General features: G+C 39.2%; 1 protein-coding gene across 8 annotated transcripts in view; it reads left to right on the forward strand.

Moving 5' to 3' along the window:
* TNPO1 (transportin 1) overlaps nucleotides 1–21,493 on the forward strand; it is a 120,274-nt gene that overhangs the window by 42,165 nt on the left and 56,616 nt on the right. For all 8 annotated transcript variants that reach the window (XM_006268811.4, XM_059725088.1, XM_059725089.1 and 5 more), the window contains 4 exons: nucleotides 9,416–9,565; nucleotides 15,833–15,939; nucleotides 17,225–17,358; nucleotides 19,927–20,008. In XM_006268811.4, the coding sequence (XP_006268873.1) occupies nucleotides 9,416–9,565; nucleotides 15,833–15,939; nucleotides 17,225–17,358; nucleotides 19,927–20,008 (473 nt within the window). The remainder of the gene's footprint in view (nucleotides 1–9,415; nucleotides 9,566–15,832; nucleotides 15,940–17,224; nucleotides 17,359–19,926; nucleotides 20,009–21,493) is intronic.

A 21,493-nucleotide genomic window follows, 5' to 3' on the forward strand; every position in this document is an offset into this window, starting at 1 on the left:
GCTGGCATGTTCTCTTTGTAGTTGGTGTTTTTTGCCTTAATCTTTATGCCTTAATTGACAGTGCTCCAGATGCAGGAAATTTTTATTTCAATTCTGGCACCTTTGGGTGCAGCCAGTTGTGGGACTTCCTCAACACTTACTACATTCCAAATGTCTCGTGCTAGCTTGGACAATTTCAAACCCTTGGTCAGATGGGACCAGCCTAAGGAATTTTATTTGGGTTTATTTAAATCTAAAATTGCTTCTGTTTTAAGTATGCATTCACTGGGGAGGAGCCATCTTTCAGTAGTTAACGTGCCGCTACATCTGGTTTTGGACCTTCAAGTGAAAGTATGGCAAGCCACTTGCACTTCTGCCTTGTCTTAAAGGCAGTTGAGAAAAAAGTCCCTTTAGGATGATCTTAGTAATCTCTTTTAAGGGTTTGATGGTGACATTGCTGAGAAGGAAGAACAGCTGTACTGTGAACCACAGATTTGTGAGCTGTCTTACTGAGCACTATTTTATGAATAGTTTTCACAGCTTTTCACTATATGTTGATTTATATCTTTATAATCCCTACCCTTTGGTTATGGAAGCAGGTTTTCATCTTTGTTGATGTTTTTCTTGAAGGGGAAATGCCAGCTACTTAAATGCTAAAAGGATAACATGAACATCAGGTATGGTTAGCCCTTGATACAGGTGAGGCAGTGGCAAAGGCTGGTGCTTTGAGGCACTTAACTATAGACAAGGGCCAGTTCAGAGGGGGCACTGTAGCACAAATGCACTTCTCTCTCAGTTGATGCTGTGGGAGCAGTGTCCCCAAGGGAAGTAAGACTCCCTCCCCTCCTTTCTTCATGGCATGTCTTATCCTGTCCTGCTTCACCCCACAACCGCTGCTGCCATTCCCACTGTCCCTGCTTACCCAAGGGTGAGGGAGCTCGATAGCCACTCCTGCTGCACTCCAGGTGGGCTCTGTGGTGAGCTGGGATAGCAGCAGCGTCAGCAGGCAGATTTCCCCACCCTTGCTTGGTCCCCCTGTTTCCTGCCAGCCCTGAGCAAGTATGAGAGAGGAACTTTTCAGCACTGCTCCTGTCCTTGGCCATTTCCAACTCCCTGTACAGCCGAGCTGAAGTGGGGCAGGAGAAGCCCTGGAGCTGATTTCCCACCCCCTCCTTTACTTTGAAATCTCATGATAACAGCAGGAGATGGAAAAATGGGAGTGACAGAAACAGCATATTGCAGACCTACTCAAGAATACAGTGCCATCCCTCCATATGGAAACACTTGTCTGAGCTGCAGTAGTCTGTTGACCCTGCATAAGCCTCATCAGCCATCTTCGGACACACAGATAAGACAGTCATGTAAGACGATCACCCTCAACTATGAAAGATTGCTGAAGAGAGGTTCTTTTCACTTACGGCATTTCTGTGAGTACAGGTACAGATAGGACAATGGCTGGTGCAACTATTTTAAAGTTATGACTCCTGTCCTCAGTGGTTGGTTGTGGAGATTTTGGAACACCAGAATTCCTTCCGGGGAGATTGTTAATACAAAATAGAGGACTACTTTGTCTTCGACTTGATTTTTATTTTTGGCAAACTCCATTTACTTTGTATTCCAGTACCTTCTTCCAAGTCTTTGGATAAATTGGATGAGGGCAACCTAGGAAACCTGGTTGGTTCAGTCATGTTCAAATTGGACCATCAATAGCTTGCACCAGTTTGGATAACTCCTGTTAGAGCAACAATTTAAAAAAAATAAATGAGGCCTTGTATACCTGTAAATGTAAACATAAATCTATTTGCACAGAAAAGATGACTCCCTAGCCAGATCCAGAGCATAAAACTACTTTTGAGAGAACGTATTCAAGTGAAAAGGTGCCAGTATTTTATAGGATGTTAATTGTTTTAAGCTGATTGTGAGGATTATCCTTAACCATCAGTCACCCAGCATTCATATATAAACCAAAATAAATGTTTGAACTTGTTCTATTAACTCTATATTTATTACTTTTTGGAGATTGCAGTACTTGTCTAGTTTGGAACTGGGCTGTAGGTTGAACAGCTTTATCTTCTGGAAGATATTCCTTTTGAGAGAGAAAAGTAACCAGCTTTTTAAATGGTGGTTTTATTCTCATAGATTTTTAAAATATATGGAAGGTCTGTAGTTGCCTCTGCTATCTTTTTTATTTTTAAACTGAAGACGGGGTGCTGATTTTTTTTGGCTATGTTAACAAGAAAATTGTGTTAAAGAATGGATGTTGATTATGTATATTGTTACAATTTTTTACTTTAAAACTAAAAATGTGAGCCAAGTCTACTTAATTGGATATTACTTGAACACTTTTAAAGCGGGTATATGGTCCTTTCACCACCTGTGGAAAAGGCATAATTGCTTGGAATATTTCTGTCATTGGTTCAGTAATTATTTCTAACGTGGGAGTCAGAAGTCTCCCTCCCTCCTAACCTGTTTTGTTTCAGGATGTCCTTTTAGTTGGATTTTTCTTAAAATTTCTAGTCTTAATAAGTTTAGCAAATTTGAATGTTGCATGCTTTGACATATGTATTGTTTAAATAAAATCACTGATAATAGAATGGGTTGGTTTTGACCTTGTTGCTGCCCATTATAGCTTACGTACTTGAGATGTACCTGGAACTTCCATCTCAAAGAATGAGCATCTTTGGTGGTTGCTCTTATTAGAGAGAGGCTAGTTATTCAGCACTGTCATCATTTCAACTGCTTTTCACCCACCTGCCATTTAGAGTTTTAGAATTCTTTTCTTACGCTGCTTTAATGTCTGCATCCTGTTTTTTTTTTTTGGTATGAACCTATTTTTATTAATTGTTTCACTTGATAAATTGGGAGACGCTTCCTGAACAACTAGAAGAACTAACTAGTTTAGAAGGCAGGACAGCTAGTAGAGGTATAATACATACTTTACTGCCATTACTGTTGCAGTATTGGCAACTCTACATGTCCAGAATTATTTCAAGATAAAAATGAATAGGTTCTATTTTTGAGTCCTGCTTTGTGACCTTTCAGACATAATTTTATAACTGAAACTTCTATTTCAATGAGTTGTGATGATGTATGCATTTTGATTAGGAATTGGGGCTTTAGTAAAAACAGTTAATATGATTATATGTTAACTCTTTTCATATTAAATCACAGTGAAGTTGCTCAGTTCTTGAGGAATGGGGATCCTGTTAGAACAGTACTTTCAGTGGAACAGAAGTATAGATAAAAGAATGCTGGTTGTATATCTGTAGTGTTGTCAGCCTATGTAATGTTTAGCACAATCCATTGTTACATATTTAAAGAGAATAATGTACTTTCTTTAAAGAAAATAAAATTTTACCCCATCTACCCCCTCCCCTTCTTTTGTGGCCCATTTTAAGTTTAAAGTGCTGGAAGCTATCTGGAGTGAAAGAGTTTGAAACTGTTAATGCCTCTGTACATAAATGATCATGGAGACCTATGGGTGGTCTTAAATTACCATAATCAATGCATGATTGATTTGTGTAATGGGTGAAAAGATTTGCCGCTTTCTAAATATAGGAACATGGGTTTTAAGTTCTTGCTTGACTTAAAGGAAAGGTTCCTTTGATGGAGTGTTTCTGTGTTGATGTCTGTTGATCTGTGTTTCTTAATAAGCTGGAGCAAATACATTTCTAAAGAGAGTACTCTAAGTAGAACTCTGACCCAGACAGACTGTAGAGAGACTATATAGCTACTGAGTTATAATATTTCCAGCTCAATTAGTCAGGTCCCTGCAGTCTGGTTAATAATGGTATTTGGATAATCAAAATGCAGAAATTTGCAGATTCCTACGTTTTCATGAACAGTGCAATGAGGAAAGAACAAATCCCCATAGACTGTCCTGCCTTCAACTTCTGTTTTGTATACTTATAAACATGATTGTCTCAGCTTTTGACTCTCTTCTCACCTTATTCCAGATATTTAATTGAAATGTAGTTAATAGATTTCTTAATTCCTCCACTTGAATTTGTGCTGGATATCAGCAGATAAAAGCAAAGAACTCTTATAAAATTGCAATATACTATAATTTTTGTGTGGTTCTTGTTCACTTGCTCTTATTGGCTAGACTGACAAAACTTTTGGCCTTGATATAGATTTAGCCAAGATATTACTGAAAATGTAAGTGAGAGCAACCAAAAGTTAACCCTGCTTATTTCACAGCTAACCTTCGCTGAAGGTCATTCCCTTATTTGCCACCTGTGGACACACTGGGTATTAGTACAGCTCTGTCCCAGAAAACTTTGCCCCCACCTTTTTTGTTGGGCTAGACAATCAGACACCCATCTTTTTTGGAGTTTAAGGACTGATAAACTAGTGACAACTCTCATCTCATATTGAAACTAATTTGCTTTTATTATTTTGCTTTATCATCTTCCCATTAAATGCACTTACCTTATTAGACTCGGGGTACCCCTCATAAAATGCCAGCTCTTAGCTTTCATGTGTTTCTTGACTGGAAAAATTAAATAGTTAAGATAAATAGATAATAATAAGAATAAATTTGTCTTCTGCAAAGAATTCAAATCACAGCAGATGAAAATGTATCTGATACTATGGATTCTTGTTTGAAATCTCTGGATTTCTCTTGTAAATAGTATGTAGGCATTTCCACACCTAACAGTGCTAATATTGTGCAGCACCATTAAAAAGAACTCGTGGTACCCCAAGGTGCAGCACCCTGGTTGAGAATCACTGAGCCATACAAATAAAGAGAGGATAGGAAAGAGAGAGGGTCTTCAGTGGAAGCAACCTAAACAATTTTTGCAATTTTTTTAAATAGCCTTTGTTTTAGATTTTTATATTAGAAGGTAAAAAGAATTAGGGCTCAGTATGCAGCAGGAGACCAGCCTGCTTAAAGGGGATGGTTTACTTAATGAGTTAAAGCTTAAAAAAGAATCTTACAAAAATGGGAATGTGACATATTATTAGGGATGAACAGAAAAGTATAGCACAAACATACAGGGAGAAAATCCGGAAGGCTAGGGTCCCAGTGTAGTCTCAGCTAGCCAGGGACATAAAAGGCAACAAAAATATCTTTCTACAAATATGTTAGCAGTAAGGAAGACCAAGGATGGTGTAGGCCCCTTACGAATGGGGAGGGCAGTCTCAAAGCTGAAGTATTTAATGTCTTTTTTTACGTCAATCTTCACAAATAAGGTGAGCTATCAGATGATAAGCATAGTTGGCAGCAAGAGTAAGTGAGAAGATAAGCAGCCTAGAGTTAGGGAAGATATCTGCCTTCTCTAGCCTTTTCTTTCAAGTCAGGAGGGCCAGACTAACCTGATGTCCTTCTGCAACAAGTTGACAGGCTTTGTGGATGGAGGGAGAACAGAATGGATATGATATACCTTGATTTTAGCAAGGTTTTTGGCACAGTCTCCCATGATGTTTCTCATTAGAAATAGTCTAGATAAAATTACTGTAAGGTAGGTGCATATCTGTTAGGATTGTGCTCAGTGAGTAGTCAGCAATGGCTCAGTGTTTAATTGGAAAGAGGTATCAAGTGAGGTTCTACAGGAGTCTGTCTTGGGTCTAGTACTAATTTAATATCTTCACTAATGATTTGGAGGATATGATGAAGTGCTGAGTTGTCACATTTGCAGATGACAGCTAATTGAGTACAGCTGCAGATAGCTGAAGACGGGATTAGGATTCAGATTTAAATTGGAGAAATAGTCCAAAATTGATTAGATGAAACGGAGTAAAGACAAGTGCATGTTCCGGCACTTGAAAGAACAATTAAATGCATAAATTCAGACTAGAGGAATGACTGACTAGGTTGCAGTACTGCAGAATAGGACCTGATAATTATAGTGGACTGCAGGCTGAATATTGGTTAACAAAATAAAAAAAAAAAAAGCCAATAGCATACTGGGCTTTTTTTAACAAAGATGTTTCTTGCAGGTCAAGGGAAGTGATTTTTTTTTTTTTCTTGTACTGTATTGAGCACTGGTGAGGCCTCAGCTGGAGTGCTATGTGGGCACCACACTTCAAGAAAGATGTAGACAAATTAGGAAGTATCCAGTGGAGAGCAATCAAAATTATTAAGAGTCTTAGAAATGTATGAGAAAAGGTTGGAAGAGTTGGGATGATGCAGTCTGTAGAAAAGAAGACTGAGGGGGGAATTTGATAATAGTCTTCAAATACAAAATGAGGATCATGATGGACTATGTCCTTTGGCTACAGGGGATAGCACAAAGAAAAACAATCTTAAATTGCAACAAGGAAAATCTAGGTTGGATGTTGGGAAGAATTTTCTAATTATGGGGGTGGTTAAGCATTGGACCAGACTACTTTAAGAGGTGGTGGAATCTCTGTCATTCAACCTAGTTTAAGAGCAGGTAAGACAAATACTTGGATGAGATGATTTAGACAGGAATTATCCAGCCTGAACAGGGGGGTTGGATACTAAGTGACCTTCTGAGGTCCCTTCCAGATCCTATTTTTCTTTCGTTTTATGATTCAGAATTTAATTATCATAATTTGCTTGTCTCAAGACTATCTTAATAATTTAGTCTCTACTCTTTCATCAGAGTATTACCTTGTCTGTGTTTACCATGTGTGTCTGTTGCATTTAAAAATGGTTATCATATGCCATGTAAACTAGGTCTTGCAATGCAAATGCACAAACTAAATGACTGAGTAAAATGAGATCTTTCACTCAGTTTGATACTATCTATCTGTCATGAGATATCTTGTTGAAAATTGAAATTGGTTAGATTCTATTTTTTAAGGTGTATGTTATAGGTACCAGTGGGTACATTCCTATTAATTTTGATGAAAATGAAGATACTGGAATAGGTAAATCAGGTCCCCAGAGAGATTTTTTTTGTGTTATAGGCAAAGGAAATTCTCTGTCACCCTTTGCAGTCTACTGACAACAATTTACAAATGGTTTGATCACTTGGTTGCATGTATTGCCTGATCTGGACACTCATCAGGGCCCTTTACCTTTTTCCTCCCAAGTCTGGTGCAGCTCCTTGCTAGTGAGGCTCTTTTTATTGTCAAATTCTAGCCAGGTTCCTGATCTCAGCCTCCATCTACGTCAGCAGTGAAGTTTGCAACCTTGTAGTTCACTTTATTTGACCGTGTGCACACGAGCACATACCGCCTCCCTCCCTACCGTTAGTCTATCTGGGGTGAATATTAGAGGATAAATGGTGACATTTAGCAAATCTATACTGTTTTTTTTGTTTTGTTTTCCTGGCTGTGTACTGTTCTTGATTTTTCTCCCCCCCCCCCCCCCCCCCCCCGCGGTTAAAATAAATAAATAAACATAGTAGATTTTTTTTGCGTGTTTTGTCATAGAAATTCTAAAGTCCTGATTTAAACAAAACTTAAATTCAGCATTGCTGGAGTTGCATTGTTATAGTCTCTTTCATGTTTACTGCAAGATGCAATGTGAAAATATGAAATCAAGTAACAGCTGTATTTGAAACTTTTCTGTTGTTTAAAACAATTCTAGGTATTTCTTCTAAATCTTCTGTTATACAACAAAGTAGTAATATTTTTAAATGTGTTCACTGGATTGTAAGCGTTTGGATTCCATTACAGCCATGAATGCAGTAAGACCAAACCCAACAAGTTTTCCAGCACACTACTTCTGCTGAACTCATGCATTCTTTTCAAACCATTTGGTATGTCTTCGCCATCATTCTGCACTTCTTTTAATTTGGAGGCTTCCCTTTCGGTCAAGAGCGCTGTAGGACGCAAAGAAATATAGTAGATCAGATGGCTGTACAGTTAGTAAGCTTTAGGACTGCTATGACATGAGTGTTTCTGGCCTGGCTGCAATATTTATGGCCCTTTTCAGCCATGGGTTGAGCTTGGTGCTGTCAACCTCTAGAGTGTTGAGGGGTACAAGATACTGTACAGGGATCTCATGTTTGAAAAAATAGATTATAGTTCAAGGGTCAACCACTCCTTTTAAAAGTGGCTATGCTGACATTACTGGGATTTTGTACATCAATCTCCCCTTAGAATCTCTATATATTACTGTCACCAGCCATTACAGTGGGTTCAGTGCCTCTTGAAACAGCCAGCCAGATTATTACATAAATGGTTACAATAACAGGAAAGGGACCTTTTATTTGTTGTTTCTTTTATCTGTGTTGTCTTATTGGTCAGACAGCAGATTTCATGAGATTGGGAGTCGTGTTCTGTTGGAGTCCATCAGGAGCCAGCATTCATCCCTTATGTCATCTTGCCCTATTCAGTTTGATTTTGTTATATATCATCTTGAACAAATGAATATTAGATATCTTCACCTTTGGTTCTTCTGTGTATCTCTACCATTTTCCCTAGCCTACTGTAAAAAAGATCATATTGCAAAAAGTGATGCACTGGCTTATTCTAGGAGCCAAATAAGAGGATGACAAGGAGTTCACAACAAGGCTTCTACTTTTGATACTTCCTTACCTTGGGTTGGGGGGAGGGAATGTCTTTCTCCTTGAGGAGAGTGAACAAATATACAGGCAGTCTCGAAGTCAGGATGACAATGCTTGGCTCCATCCTTCAATTCTTCAGGTTTGAGATTGCATGTCAAGAGCCATGAAATAGAGCTTAAACTCATACATGTAGCAATCCATCTTGTTCAAAGTAAGTACTTGAGATTCATGGTGCAGCTAAATGGGCAGTTAGTATGTACAAGAAAAAAGCTATGAAATGTATGTAAAGGTATATTTTAGCAGGAAGACTGCTTTTGGCTCAGTAATTTTTATAATACTACAAGAAAAGGTAGCAAGACCCTTAAAAATAAAAGCTGATGCGTGAACTCTGTCTCATCTGACTCTAGCCAAATTAATTGAGAGTGGAATCACAGATGATATTTCATAACAATTTTTAGAAGTGATACAGGTGTGATAACTACCAGAGGATTCATGCCACATATCTGTTTGTAAGCATTGCAAAACCCAGGCTTGTCTATTCAGAAATAACTTCAGGTGTGTAGCGAATGAAGGAGTTGATTAGAATAGTTCCTTGGTCTGTTCAATAGTAAGTAGTTCACTACATTGGCTTAGGGTTTAGCTGCACTGTTCCTAATTTATCTCCAGTATCTGGGGTAGTGAGATGAGATGGAAAAAGTGAATCCTAATTTCTTTCAGTATTCAGTACTGCAACAAGACTGTAGAGTAGCCAACAAAAAGCATCTGTTCTAATCAGTCTTTCATGAGTTCTAATTCTGCAGCCATTGCTACTTATGTATCTAAGATTTGTCCATGCATATTGATTGCACTTCATAGCCAGTGTTCTATTTAAAAGCAGCAGTGGAGATACTGAAATTTCAGTGGTACAATACTATGTATGATTCTTCTCTATAAAAGGATACATAATTCTAGAATTGTGCTGATGTTACAAACCTGTTGAAATCTGAATGGAAATCATTGTTTTATTGCAGATGAACCTACACGGTCCCTGAGTGGCCTCATCTTGAAGAATAATGTGAAAGCTCATTTTCACAACTTTCCCAACGGGGTAACTGATTTCATTAAAAGTGAATGTCTAAACAACATTGGTGATTCTTCCCCACTAATTAGAGCCACTGTAGGTGAGTTTCTGGATATATTTCTTCGTAGCTTGTTTTTCTCTCCAGATTACGTGTATTTCTGTCTTACCTCATATTAGTAGTGGGAAAATGAATAGAATCTGTATCTGCAGCTTATCAAGAGAGTGCTCTGATCATGAAAACTAAACCAAAATGATGATATCAAACAGATGAGATGAGTGCAGGTTAATAGCATATCTACATGTAAATCTGCATCTTAATGTATAAATAATGTTTCTGATTTTTTGTATACTTTTTACTTAAAAGCTGAATTGGAAATTCCAACATGTCTTTTCATTTATAAGTTAGAAGTACTATTTGTTCAGGTATGTTAAAATGTAAAAACTGCTTTCAGTATGTGCACCTAAAAATGGAATGAGATGAATGACAGGTGGTATCAAACTTGCATTTCAGCCTTCTGTTTGTAGCAAGAAAACTTTTTTATGTAACTGTGTGTCTGTATCTTTTCTACTGTAATGAATTGTATTATGGTAGAATCCAAAGGGCTAAGTCATTGCACTATTGCAGTATCTGCTTTTCAAACTTGTGGAAAGTGACAGTTTTCTGTTCTACTTCTAGTAAAAAAAGACAACTGATGAGGGATTGGAACATAAACAATATGGTCAAGTTGATAAGGATATGATTCCTTTTTTGTAGTTTTAACTTTGTTAGGCTTTAATTTTTTTAATATATTCAAATTTTGCTTTTTATCTAATTTTGAAGTCCAAATAGTTAACCTTGCAATCTAATTTGTAGTCCAAATAGTTAACCTTTTTGGCTAAATGTAACCCTCTTTCCTAGGTTAGATTGTATAGGTTAGTTTGTGTAGAGTATCATGGTTTGTCAGAACGGTGGTTTTGTGTTTACCCAAATTTATATAATCTCTCAGCAGACTACCAGTTGGCTAAGCTAGTGTGTTTTCCCAAACTTCTGATACCTGAGGAACACTTTTTTTGGATTTAAATTGGCAGCAAGCTTCACTCTTACACCTGAAAAGGACCGGGGGGGGGGAGTTTCCAAAACACAATGTATTCCAATCCCCTGCCAGAGGAAATATATCAGTGCTGAGATGGTGCTATTTTTTTTTTTTAACAGTACAAGTAAGTATATCCTCTTTAAGCCAAAAAAATTGTCTCTGTACCTATGGTTCTCAAACTTTTTAGCCTCTAGGCAACCCTCCATAACTTTTCTGAATTTCACAGCACCCCAGTTCAAAATCACTGAAGTTGATCTAAATTTAGAAGAGATATGGAAGGGACCTTTGAGGCTAATAAAGTTCAGAATCGCTGATCTTTGTGGTGCTACTTAAGGGCAGCAGGAGTGGGATCTCACTCTGTGTGCCCTGCTCTTTGTCCTTTCTCTTCCCCTTCCTGACCCCAGTTCTGTACCTTGGAGGGCATGGGCAGCCCCTGCTGCTGAGGCTGCTCGTGCAGGGTCTCACATGCCAGCAACCACTCTTGCAGCCCCTCCTGCCAGCTCTGGAAACATGTGAGGAGTGGAGGCAATGAGCAGGGCTCTAAAACACAGCTCCATCTGTGACTGGCTGATAGCCTTCCCCACACTTGGTTGCAGGCACAAGGGCTCCTTGAGGGCAGGGAAGTGGGGGCAGCAGTACCTGGAGGAGCAACTGTATGTGCCGTTGGAGTTGCTGGGGCATGTGCATAGTGATTGGTTGAGGGAGGAGAGCATTTACCTTCTTGCAAGGGGATCTTACAGCACCCTTGTGTGCCCTGGCATACCCTTTGGGAATCACTAGGCTAAGCAAAACATATTGGGTATACTCAGCCAATGGTCTTATTCTTTGAACCTTCTTGCTCCTTTCTATATGAATCCTCTCTTCTTGTCATATTTGGTGTGAGTTGCCTTCTCATGACTAAAACAGTTGCAAGAGATTCAGGCTGTCAAAAATACTGCAATGGTGGAACCACTTCTTCAACTTTTTGATATTTGTCACGTCTGACAAATTGATTAGGTAAAGGATAAAATCAGCCAAGGATTAATCCCTAGCAATAGCGACATCTGGTTTAAGCATTTTTTTCCAGCAGTCTTAAAACCCAATCGGGATGTATCCTGTTTCAAACAAGATTTTCTCCTTCTCTGGTGCATGAATCCATCAACAAATTCCTCTTTGATCTCTACTTTTACTCTTTCTGTTGGTGGGAACTGAATTAGTCTGGATGACTGTGGATAGGAGATCAACTCAAATGGATTTCTTGGCATAAGTTTTCAGTCACTAAGCTGTGATGGCCTGATGCACTTGTGCTGCCTGTTGCAAACCCTTATAGCATTGTTACTAAATAAATAATACTGCAGAGCAACTAGTAGAAAGGCCTAGTTATAATCATTGTCCAGCAAAACATTCACAGACAGTCAAGTTACTATGGATGCTTAAGGGTCTTTACAATTTATATTGTAGGCAGGTGTTGAGATGTATGGTACATTATTTACCTGGCTTACAGTAACCCTCCTGGATACATATGAGACTGTTACAATATTGGTTGGCTCAAGAGCATGTCTCAAAGATGGACAAACTGAAAAGAAGCCTAACCATTTAATACTGTATCCGCTGGTGGGAAATCAAAGGTAGCATACAAAAGGGAATAAGCCTCCCCTTGATGCCCACTGTTGTGATCACAAATGATTTAAGCTGTGGAAGCTGTTACTGTTTGGGAGCCAAATCTCTGCATCAACCATTTGGAATTTAGGGCAGTTTGCTAGGCCCAGATTTTTTTTCTGTTACTTCGCCAGGTGGACTGGGTCTTGATGGACAACCCTACTGCCATGTATTACATAAACAGGGGAGGGTATACCTCTGATCAAAAGCAGAGAAATTGACAGTGGTATCAACCATGAGGTCATTATCATACTTGGGTCTTTTGGGGGAGATCTGCTTGCAAGCATATCTGGCAAAACCAACTTGAATGTCACTGAAGCATTAATGGTGGACTATGTTCAAGAGATGGGAAACCTGAATATGTATCTCTTTAACTTTCAGGAGGGGGGTAAGGAGACTGAAATACCCCTTGACAAAAACAAGCAGAGAGAAAAAGTCCTTGTTGGATGTATTTTTTTCTTTTTTTGTTCCATACCAGTTCTCATGTATCCAATATACCTTCTACCTAGCCATATTTACTGCCAGAGTACCTGGAGAAAACTGAGGCAGTGCAATATGTACTCCAGTGATCTCAAAATGGTTGAGAGAGCCCTGGGAAGTGGATCTCTCTTTAGGAGCTTCTTTTCCACCTCCCCTGCATTTAGTCTTATTATTTCAGAGGTGTAGGGAGATCCTTTGTAGACCTAGGCATACTCCACCCATCTTCCTGGATGAACTGAGAGTTGTCCAGGAATAGGAATCTTAGGACAGACCATAATCCAAGCATATTGAATGACTGTTTTTATTAGGGTTTGTTGCTGTTTTCTCTAAAATAAATAAATAAATAAATATATCTGGCTGGTCTCGGAAAAAATCTGGCAAAATTGGAACTTTTCTTTCCTCCTAGAGTGGCTAGATTCTTGAAGACCTCCTAATTCAGTGGTCACCAACCAGTGGATCTTGATCCACCGGTAGATCTCAGAGCCTCTTGGAATCTATCCCAGGCTGGGGTGGGGGCCTAAGTAGCCGTCTGCACGCATGCACATGCCCTAGCCCAGCAGGTCAGTCTATGGGGGGGAATGGGCGGGGTCTAGATGGAGGCCCCTGCGGTGAGGGACAGTGCCGCAGAGGCAAAGCAGGGGTAAGTTGTGTGGGGCCCCGGCTGGGTGGGACTTAACTGCTGGGGAGGCGCACCCCCAAATAATTTTTTCTCCCTCTGTCTTGATCTGCACCCCCCCCCCCCACTCCCCACAGATTTACCTGCTGGACTGGGGGTGAGGCATGGCAGAAGCGCATGGTACATTGTGTGTTGCTGTTAAATGTTTAAATGCCTGAAGTGATTTCCTACTTGAAAAGGTTGGAGACCACTGTCTTAATTGTTGTTTCATTCCTGGCACCTTTTCTGGGGTTTAAATTTGGTGTTCGCCAATTTGGATTCTCCTTAGGACAGCATTCACGGTAGCTATCTATGGTCAGTGAGAAGATTATTTTTTTTGAACATGGGGCTGCAATAGCCATTCCTTCTTCCTACACTGTAGTGTAGAAAGCAAACTGGTATTGACATTTCTTAAGCTTCTTGCCTAAAGCTGTGTCAGGTTTTTTGGGTTGTTTTTTAAAGCATATTTCAACCCAGGCCAACCCATTTCTGATCTATGGGAAGTACATCCATGCTTTGGATGTTTAAAAGAGCCCTATTTTTTTTTTTTTCTTATCCAGAAAGTAAAACCTCTTAGTCTGGTAGGCTCCTTGAATTCTCCTTGGTATCCTAATCAAGTTGGCTTATAGGAAAATACTTGCATAGAGTTTGGTAAGATACAAGTGCCCAAAGAGTTAAGGACCCATTGAACCAGAAGCCATCTATCTACCTTTTCAGTAATAGTGTTCTATAGATGAGCAGGTTGAAGTTTGGGGCAGACTTTTTCCAATCTCTGCTCTGAAGTTAGTATTGCTTTCTTCATTTCGCAAAGAACTCTTTGCCCAGGAGGAGGAAGAGCAGTGGAAACATTGTCTGCTGATGAAAGTTTCCAGCAACTCTGTTCTGGGCTGTATTGAAGCTCCCACTAAGGAGAGATGTTGGCAGGGGTGGGGCAGGGAGAAGCTTTAGAGATGATAGAAGAAGGTTGTGACATTGCTAGGAAGATGTCTGGGGAGTGGGGTGGGTGGGGAAGTCAGGAAGAAGGGATGGATCTGAGAAATGAAGCGGGGACAGTTTGAGGCCGTAGCAATTGTTTTGTTGGTTAAGCTTGTGGGTTTGGAGCTCCAAATATATAGGGCAGGGATTATTCCATATGCATTGGTAGCATAACTTTACATACAAGTAATAGTCTTTAGTTCTTGAATGATAAGTGTCGGGACCCAGGGCAGCCGGCCAGCAGCTCTCCCTGACTCCCACCCAGGCAGATAAGGGTCCGGGGCCTTAGAAGGCTATCAGGCGGGTACTTGTGATGCTTGGAGTGGAATTAATTAGGCGGACGCTTATCGGTTGCAAAGCAAGATTGTTTACTCACGTCAAGGTGGTGTAAGACGGAGGTCAGAGATACTTAGTTAGTTACAGCTTAGAGATCGTCGTTCAGTCGTTCTGCAGATATATATATATATACGGGCCGGCGGTCGGCTTATCGGGCATGCGGGGCAAGGGTATGCCAGGGAGGTCGCGGCGGGAAGACGCTGACAACTGATCAAATTGTCAGATTTACTCCAAGGTGTGGGCAGAGTTGTCTTCGACTTTGCAAGAAATGTAAGCGGGTTTTGTTTGTATGATAGCCAATTGTTTTTCGCCATGTCATAAATCTAATTAGAATCGCCAATTATCTAGCGGTCTTTGCTAGGGTGTTATTTTCACAGGGTTACTCCTTGTTTTCTTTGACCAATTATAATGATTTATATAAAGCAAAGAAGGCAAAAGTTTTTATTTCTGTTAGTGGCGCAGCAATAAATTTCTTTTTGACATGCGCAGAAAAAAGCGGTTACTATCATTATTGTTAACCCTTAGTTAACCTAGTGCAGAAAAAACTGTTTTAAATGGTTATTACTTGTTTGTGACATGGGCACTACTTAATTTGGTTGTGACAATAAGTAATAATTCCTGGGGAAAAAAGATATTCCTGTACACTCCTGACAGATAGTTGACTCAACAAGCAGAATTGGACCAAAGCTTTTTGTTGAACTTCAGATTTGCAAGAAGAGAAAATTTATAGTTCAGCTGAAATAATAAACTGTCCATGTGAGAGAAGAGACAGCTGTTTAGTGGGGAAGCTGAGGCATGGATGGTGTTAGCAGGTGTTGCTTTTTAAAGCCTTTAGTTTCCACTGCATTATTACATCAGAGGGATTCAGTAGTGGTCCAGCTCAAATGGGAAGTGAGTACTGCGTTCTGGCATTTTTTCTAAATGAATTAGTTAAAGGTGGGGGAGTGATCTATCCTTTTATTGTTCAGTAGGTCTGAACTTTCTACATCGGAACAGGGAGGAAAAAACAGCTTTCATACTCCCAGACCCTTTAAATAGAGAGTGAGTTTAAGTAACAAGTAAAATTTCCTTCCTTTTATTTTTCTCCATTTTCAACTAAAGTAAATTTATTCTTTGAGAAACAGTACTGAAGGGGGAGAAAACTATTGCTCCTCTAGTGTGTATTAAAGAGATCCTTAATTCCTTCTTTCCTTTCTCTGATACATTCAAGGTATTTTGATTACAACCATTGCCTCAAAGGGGGAATTGCAAAACTGGCCTGAACTCTTACCAAAGCTTTGCAGCCTGTTGGATTCTGAAGACTACAATACGTGTGAGGTGAGGAAGTTTGTTTCAAATAAAAATTGTTCTCAATGCTTACTTTATTAATAAAAATGCATCCAATTTCTTCTTCAAAGAATAGTAAGTCCTGCTTCTGATTTCTTTCCATCTTTGCCTTGTTCTCATTCTTTAATAGTGACTTAACTTTTTGTCTTAATGAGATACCAATTTTTTTTGTTACTTTTATTGTAGGAACTTTAAAAATCTCAATGGGTAGAAACATTATGTTAGACTGGTGTCAGAATTGGTTCTTTTTAGATAACTAGTGTCATCAATCAGTGGATGTGGACGTCAAGCCTTGGTTGATGGATTTAAAATTAAAATTATTCATACAGTTTCTGTTTCTGCCATCAAAACAGATTAATAGGTGTCTCCCAGGCATCGTCCTATGAGTAGTTTTCTTATACCACTTGATTTAAATTATTCTGTAATGGATCTAGAAAGCTGTTCCTAGACTGTGTGCTTATTTTCATGGAGATTTGATAGCAATAAGAAATGTCCAAGATGAGATCTAACCAGTCATGGCCTAGTAAGACTATTCAGATCATCTAGGTACACAATTGTCATGTTCATATTTTATGAGTGAGGAGAAACTACCTCAAAATAAAGTTTAAATTAGCCTTTTAATAATTGTATTACTAATGATTAAATACAAGGCAGAGCACACGAACTGCTGTGGTACATATTTGAAATTTAAGTACAGCTAAAGAATACATTTGACACATTCCACGTCAGTTTTAGATGGACAGAAGTCAGGGCCATCCCTGGAGTGGGCGAATTGGGGCGACCTCCCAGGGCCCTGCGCTTTGGGGGGGCCCTGCAGAGCTGGGTGGAGCAGCCGCGGCAACGTCCCCCACTCGCTGCCAAATCTGCCACCAGCTTCCTTGCGTCCGTGGGCGGGGCCCCACACAGGCTGATTTGCCCCAGGCCCTGCACTCTGCTTGGATCATCTCTGACAAACATTCTTTATAGTTGATATATTTTAACAAACATGGCAAGAAAATTAATCAGATGGGTAGACTAGAATTGCATGCCAAAGTGAAACCTTCACTACCATCTACCCACTCATGCTGTGATCTTACTGGTAAGAGAAACTAAAATAACCCTTTTTATTATGAAATTAAGCTGAAACTTGCCTATCCTTTTGAGGTCCTTGCTGCACCTGCATTGTCACTGTTATTAATACACCGTGTTCCCTAATATAAAATTCAACTGCTTATGGAATTTGGATGATTTTATTTTTTTTCTGCAGAAAGAAAATACATTTTTCTATCTTTAACAGGGTGCTTTTGGTGCTCTTCAGAAGATATGTGAAGATTCTGCTGAAATCTTAGATAGTGATGTTTTAGACAGACCCCTCAATATCATGATCCCTAAATTTTTACAATTCTTCAAGCACAGCAGCCCAAAAATAAGGTAAGTTTATTTGCAGCACTGCAATCTCAAAATTAAATTTAATGTAGGTAGTTTGTAAGAGGCTTTATAGAAAGTGTTTTTTAAAATGCATTCAGTCAGACAAAAAAAAAAAAGTAATCCTGCACGTCTAAGGGGCGGGCAAGTGAGAGAGAACCCTCAGGCTTCATTTTTATATCTGTAACTTTATATATCAGATTTACTCAGTTAATAAGTAAATATGGTATTTGTCTTTCAGCCTGCAAACAGCCTACAGGATTTTGAAAGGCTGACTAGGTTTCCTGGCTTGCTTAGCTCCAATAATGTGATTTAGCAACTGAAACTTAGTTGATACATTTCTTCCTTGTGAAGTATTACCCATAATAGAATTCAACTTTTCTAAAGCTATAGTGACTGTTATAGGAAGAAGAAGAGTAAAGAAGTAAAACGTTGTTACTTTCCTCAGAACACTTTTTACAAAGGTTGCTTTTCTTTGTTATTTGAGTTTTGTTAGACTATTTTCTTCATTTGGATTGGGTCAAGTTAAAAGGGTATTCATTTCCCTGTTACACTAAATAATGTAGAACTAGAAATATTTGCAAAGTGATAACTGAATAACACCTATGGCCTGCTGATTAGGCATGAATTAGTGTGCCCATCAGTGCCACATTTTGAAGTGTTTATAGGACCCCCCCAAAAAATCCATGTTGATTTGTCTTTAGAGAGGCAATGTAATATTTGTCAAGGAAGTAACTAGCTGTTAGTACTTTGAATTTATTCTGGTTCCATATTTGGAAGTTATTGTCTAAATGAAAAGAGAGGGTTGCTGGGAAGACTGTAAGTGAACATATGCATACGTTGGTTAAGTGACAGCTCAAAAGATATGATCCATAATACCGACGCTTGCAGAGGGAAATCCGAGAGATAGATGGTGGTGGGGATGCAGTTAAGACGAAGTTGTGGTGTTGGTTTCACCACTGAAACATCAAAACCCTGACTAGATGAAGTATGAGGAAATCCACCATAAGGATGAGCTTTTTCTCTCTAATGATGGTATGAAGTTAGGGGCCAAAATCTTTTATTTTGGGGACTGTATTCTTTTTATCATGCCACCCAGGCTGTTTCATCTGTTTCAGCTTGCTGTAGGGTGTGTTAAATCAGTTTGGAGCTTCTTGCATGGAGGGGATCTGTGAACTGCATCCTACCTTTAACTTATGGTCCTTGGTGGTAGTTTTCTAAGGGTAGGAGGTATTAGTAATACCATTACATATTTATGCTAAACTTCAGGAAAAATTTTCTTAGAGGTGACCTTCCAGAAATGGGCTAAGCAGAATTCATTTACAATTTTTTTTTTTTTTTTAAAGCTTCTAGAGACACCATGCAAATTAATTCTATTCTTACTTTTGAAGATATGTGTCACAGCTTTTAAATTTTTCGTGAAACACTGTTTTTATTGTCTTGTCAACATTGATGCAGGACAGAACTAGGAAGCCATTTTTTTTTAAGCAGAAAGAGGCTGGTAATTGATAAGATCATAAATCATTTAGTGATTCCATGTAAATGTCTCATAAAACAAAACACATCCCTATATCTTTTAAGTGATTTGTCCACTTCTGTAATCTTTTATTGCTTTGTCCATATTTGTTGCCCCTCCAGATATGAGGGAGGGAGGGAGTCTCTGTCTGTCTGTCTGTCTGTCTGTTCTTTGAGAATTGAAGTGGTTGTAGCTTTCTTTATTCCCTGTCCTCCATACAAACCATTCCCATTAAATATAAACAGTACTGTTTTTGCAGACTGTTTGCTTGGCAGTAGGGAGACAGATTCATTAAATGTTCATCACTTTGGTGTGTAAGTCCAGCATTCACACTAATACGCAAATAATTGTTTTGAGACATTCAGTTGCTTAATATTTCCAGACCCAACAATTTTTCCTAAACTCAAACTAACACTCATTCCATTGCTTTTCATATCTTTTAATTGTGTATTTTCTTAATATTGTGCTTCAGGGTAGCCCATGATATAGTATAAGGTACTTCATAAAATGCCTCTAATTTTTTCAAGAATTTATGGGGAAATCTTGGCATGCCCATTTTCTAGAAAGCAAGGTGAGTTTTTAATCAGGGGAGCCTGTCCAACCTCAGAACAGAAGAACCCAATTCTACCCTGGCTATTTCTCTGATTTAATATGGAAAGATAACAGGCTGAGAGGATCTGTATATGGCCTAAGGCATAGCATCAGTATGCGTTCATTCCATCTTATCCCTTTATCCTGTAGAAATACCTATTTTATTTATTGGTCTGCATGAGTGAGGGCTGAGGACTTAGTTATTCATTCTGACTTCCGACAGTATTGGAGCAAACTTAATTAAGATGTTGTAGCCTATTATTGGGATTTAGTCATAGCCAGTGTGTTGTCTTGCTGCTCTCACCATTTCTGCCAAGTTCATTAGATATAACAGTATATTTTTTTGCTTTGCTCCCCTTCCCTACAGATTTTCTTTTTCTTTTGGATCATTATATGCAGCTTATATACATGTTCTGAGAACAGTTTCTTTTCCATCTATTTTAAGTAACTGTTTGTTCTGCTTTTAGGTCCCATGCTGTTGCCTGTGTCAATCAGTTTATTATCAGTAGGACTCAAGCTCTTATGTTACACATTGATTCTTTTATTGAGGTAGGTGGCTTTTCTCCTAAATTGCATGTTGTTTGATTGTTCTGCAAAATAAAAAAAAGTGCTTTTACACTTTCCACGCTTCCTCTCCCAAATCATACTAAAGAGTTAAAGTTGTCTCTTGTCCTTTGCCCTTAACCCTCATTGACTGCTATGGATTCTGATCTCTGGCTTGTTGTAAAATGATTTTTACAGTTATGTTATTATTCAAGAAAACAAGTAAAATCACTTTGTTAGAAAGACTCATCAATATTGTGGGTGTGTGTGGGGGCATGTTCTTCTGTTGTTTTGTTCAGTTAGATTGCATCACAACCAGATTTTCAAGTTGTGCACAATCAGGAAAATTGTAAATGCTGTTGTAATTTGTGAGTGTTGTTTACTTTATGGTCTAATTTTTCCATTTGGAGCTTTATTGGAAGTCTCTGTGTTAGACATTTGCAGTAATTATATAGACAATTATCAAAAGCCAATTGTGGAAAAAATGCGATCTTTCAAATAATAGTCTTCAACAAAGGTCTTAATTGACACCTATAGGTACAATGATGTAGATTGCAAGTGTCTGCAGGGGTAACTGTACTCTGGATAGGGATTCACCTTTACATTTTTGTACTTGTGCCATACTGTTTCAGGCGTAGATTCAACAAACTGGTTACCCTAACAAAGAATCACAGTGAAGATGTGGCAGCATGGATTTTAGTGTCTTAGCAGTAAGAATGCAAACATTCCAGGGAGCCATACTGTGGTTGCTAATATGAACTAAAGCACGTGCTCTCATAGAGGATGCAGACAGAAGTGACAATTTTTGCCCTATCTGGCCACGGAAAGCAGTCTATAGTTGTGACCAAACATAAGTTCATGGCTACAGACAGCTTAAAAATGGCCAATCAGGTGAAAATCTGACTCCTCATTGCATGAGATATCAAGATAAAGATGTTTTAAAATATAGCATTTTTTGTAACTTGTGTTTGTGAAGCTCCCAGGCTGTCACCGTTTTCAGAATGGGGGGGGGGAAGCGGAGGGGGTTCAGTCTGGGGGGTTTTCAGCCCCCCTGGATGGTGGAGTGGGTGAATTGGAGCCCCCCTGAGGAGGGGGTTCGGGGCTCCAATTCACCTACTCCACCCTTCAGTGCCAGCTGGGGAGCCCCAAGACCAAGCTTTTTCTGTTGCCTTTACCCCCCTCCCATTCTGAAAACAACAAGCACTGGCTGAGAGCCTGGTTGTTCCTATGGAAACCTGGTTGTAGACTCCCAGCCCCAGCTAGATTTGCCTCCCCCTGGAACCAACAGTGAACTTCTGTTTGGTCCAGGGTAATGTTGCAAACTCAGAATGCTTTGCAGAATGGGTTCTGAGTTACAGCTGGCAGCTGCACCTCTGTCTGTACCTGTGCTATGCTAACTATTTTTAGGTAATGCATATACCATGTTCCTTTGCTTGTGCAGACACAGCCTCATGCATGTCTGCTTTTGAAGTTACACTGAGCTTCTAGAGA

The sequence above is a fragment of the Alligator mississippiensis genome, chromosome 3 (genome assembly GCF_030867095.1).
Source record: "Alligator mississippiensis isolate rAllMis1 chromosome 3, rAllMis1, whole genome shotgun sequence".
Lineage (NCBI taxonomy): Eukaryota > Metazoa > Chordata > Crocodylia > Alligatoridae > Alligator > Alligator mississippiensis.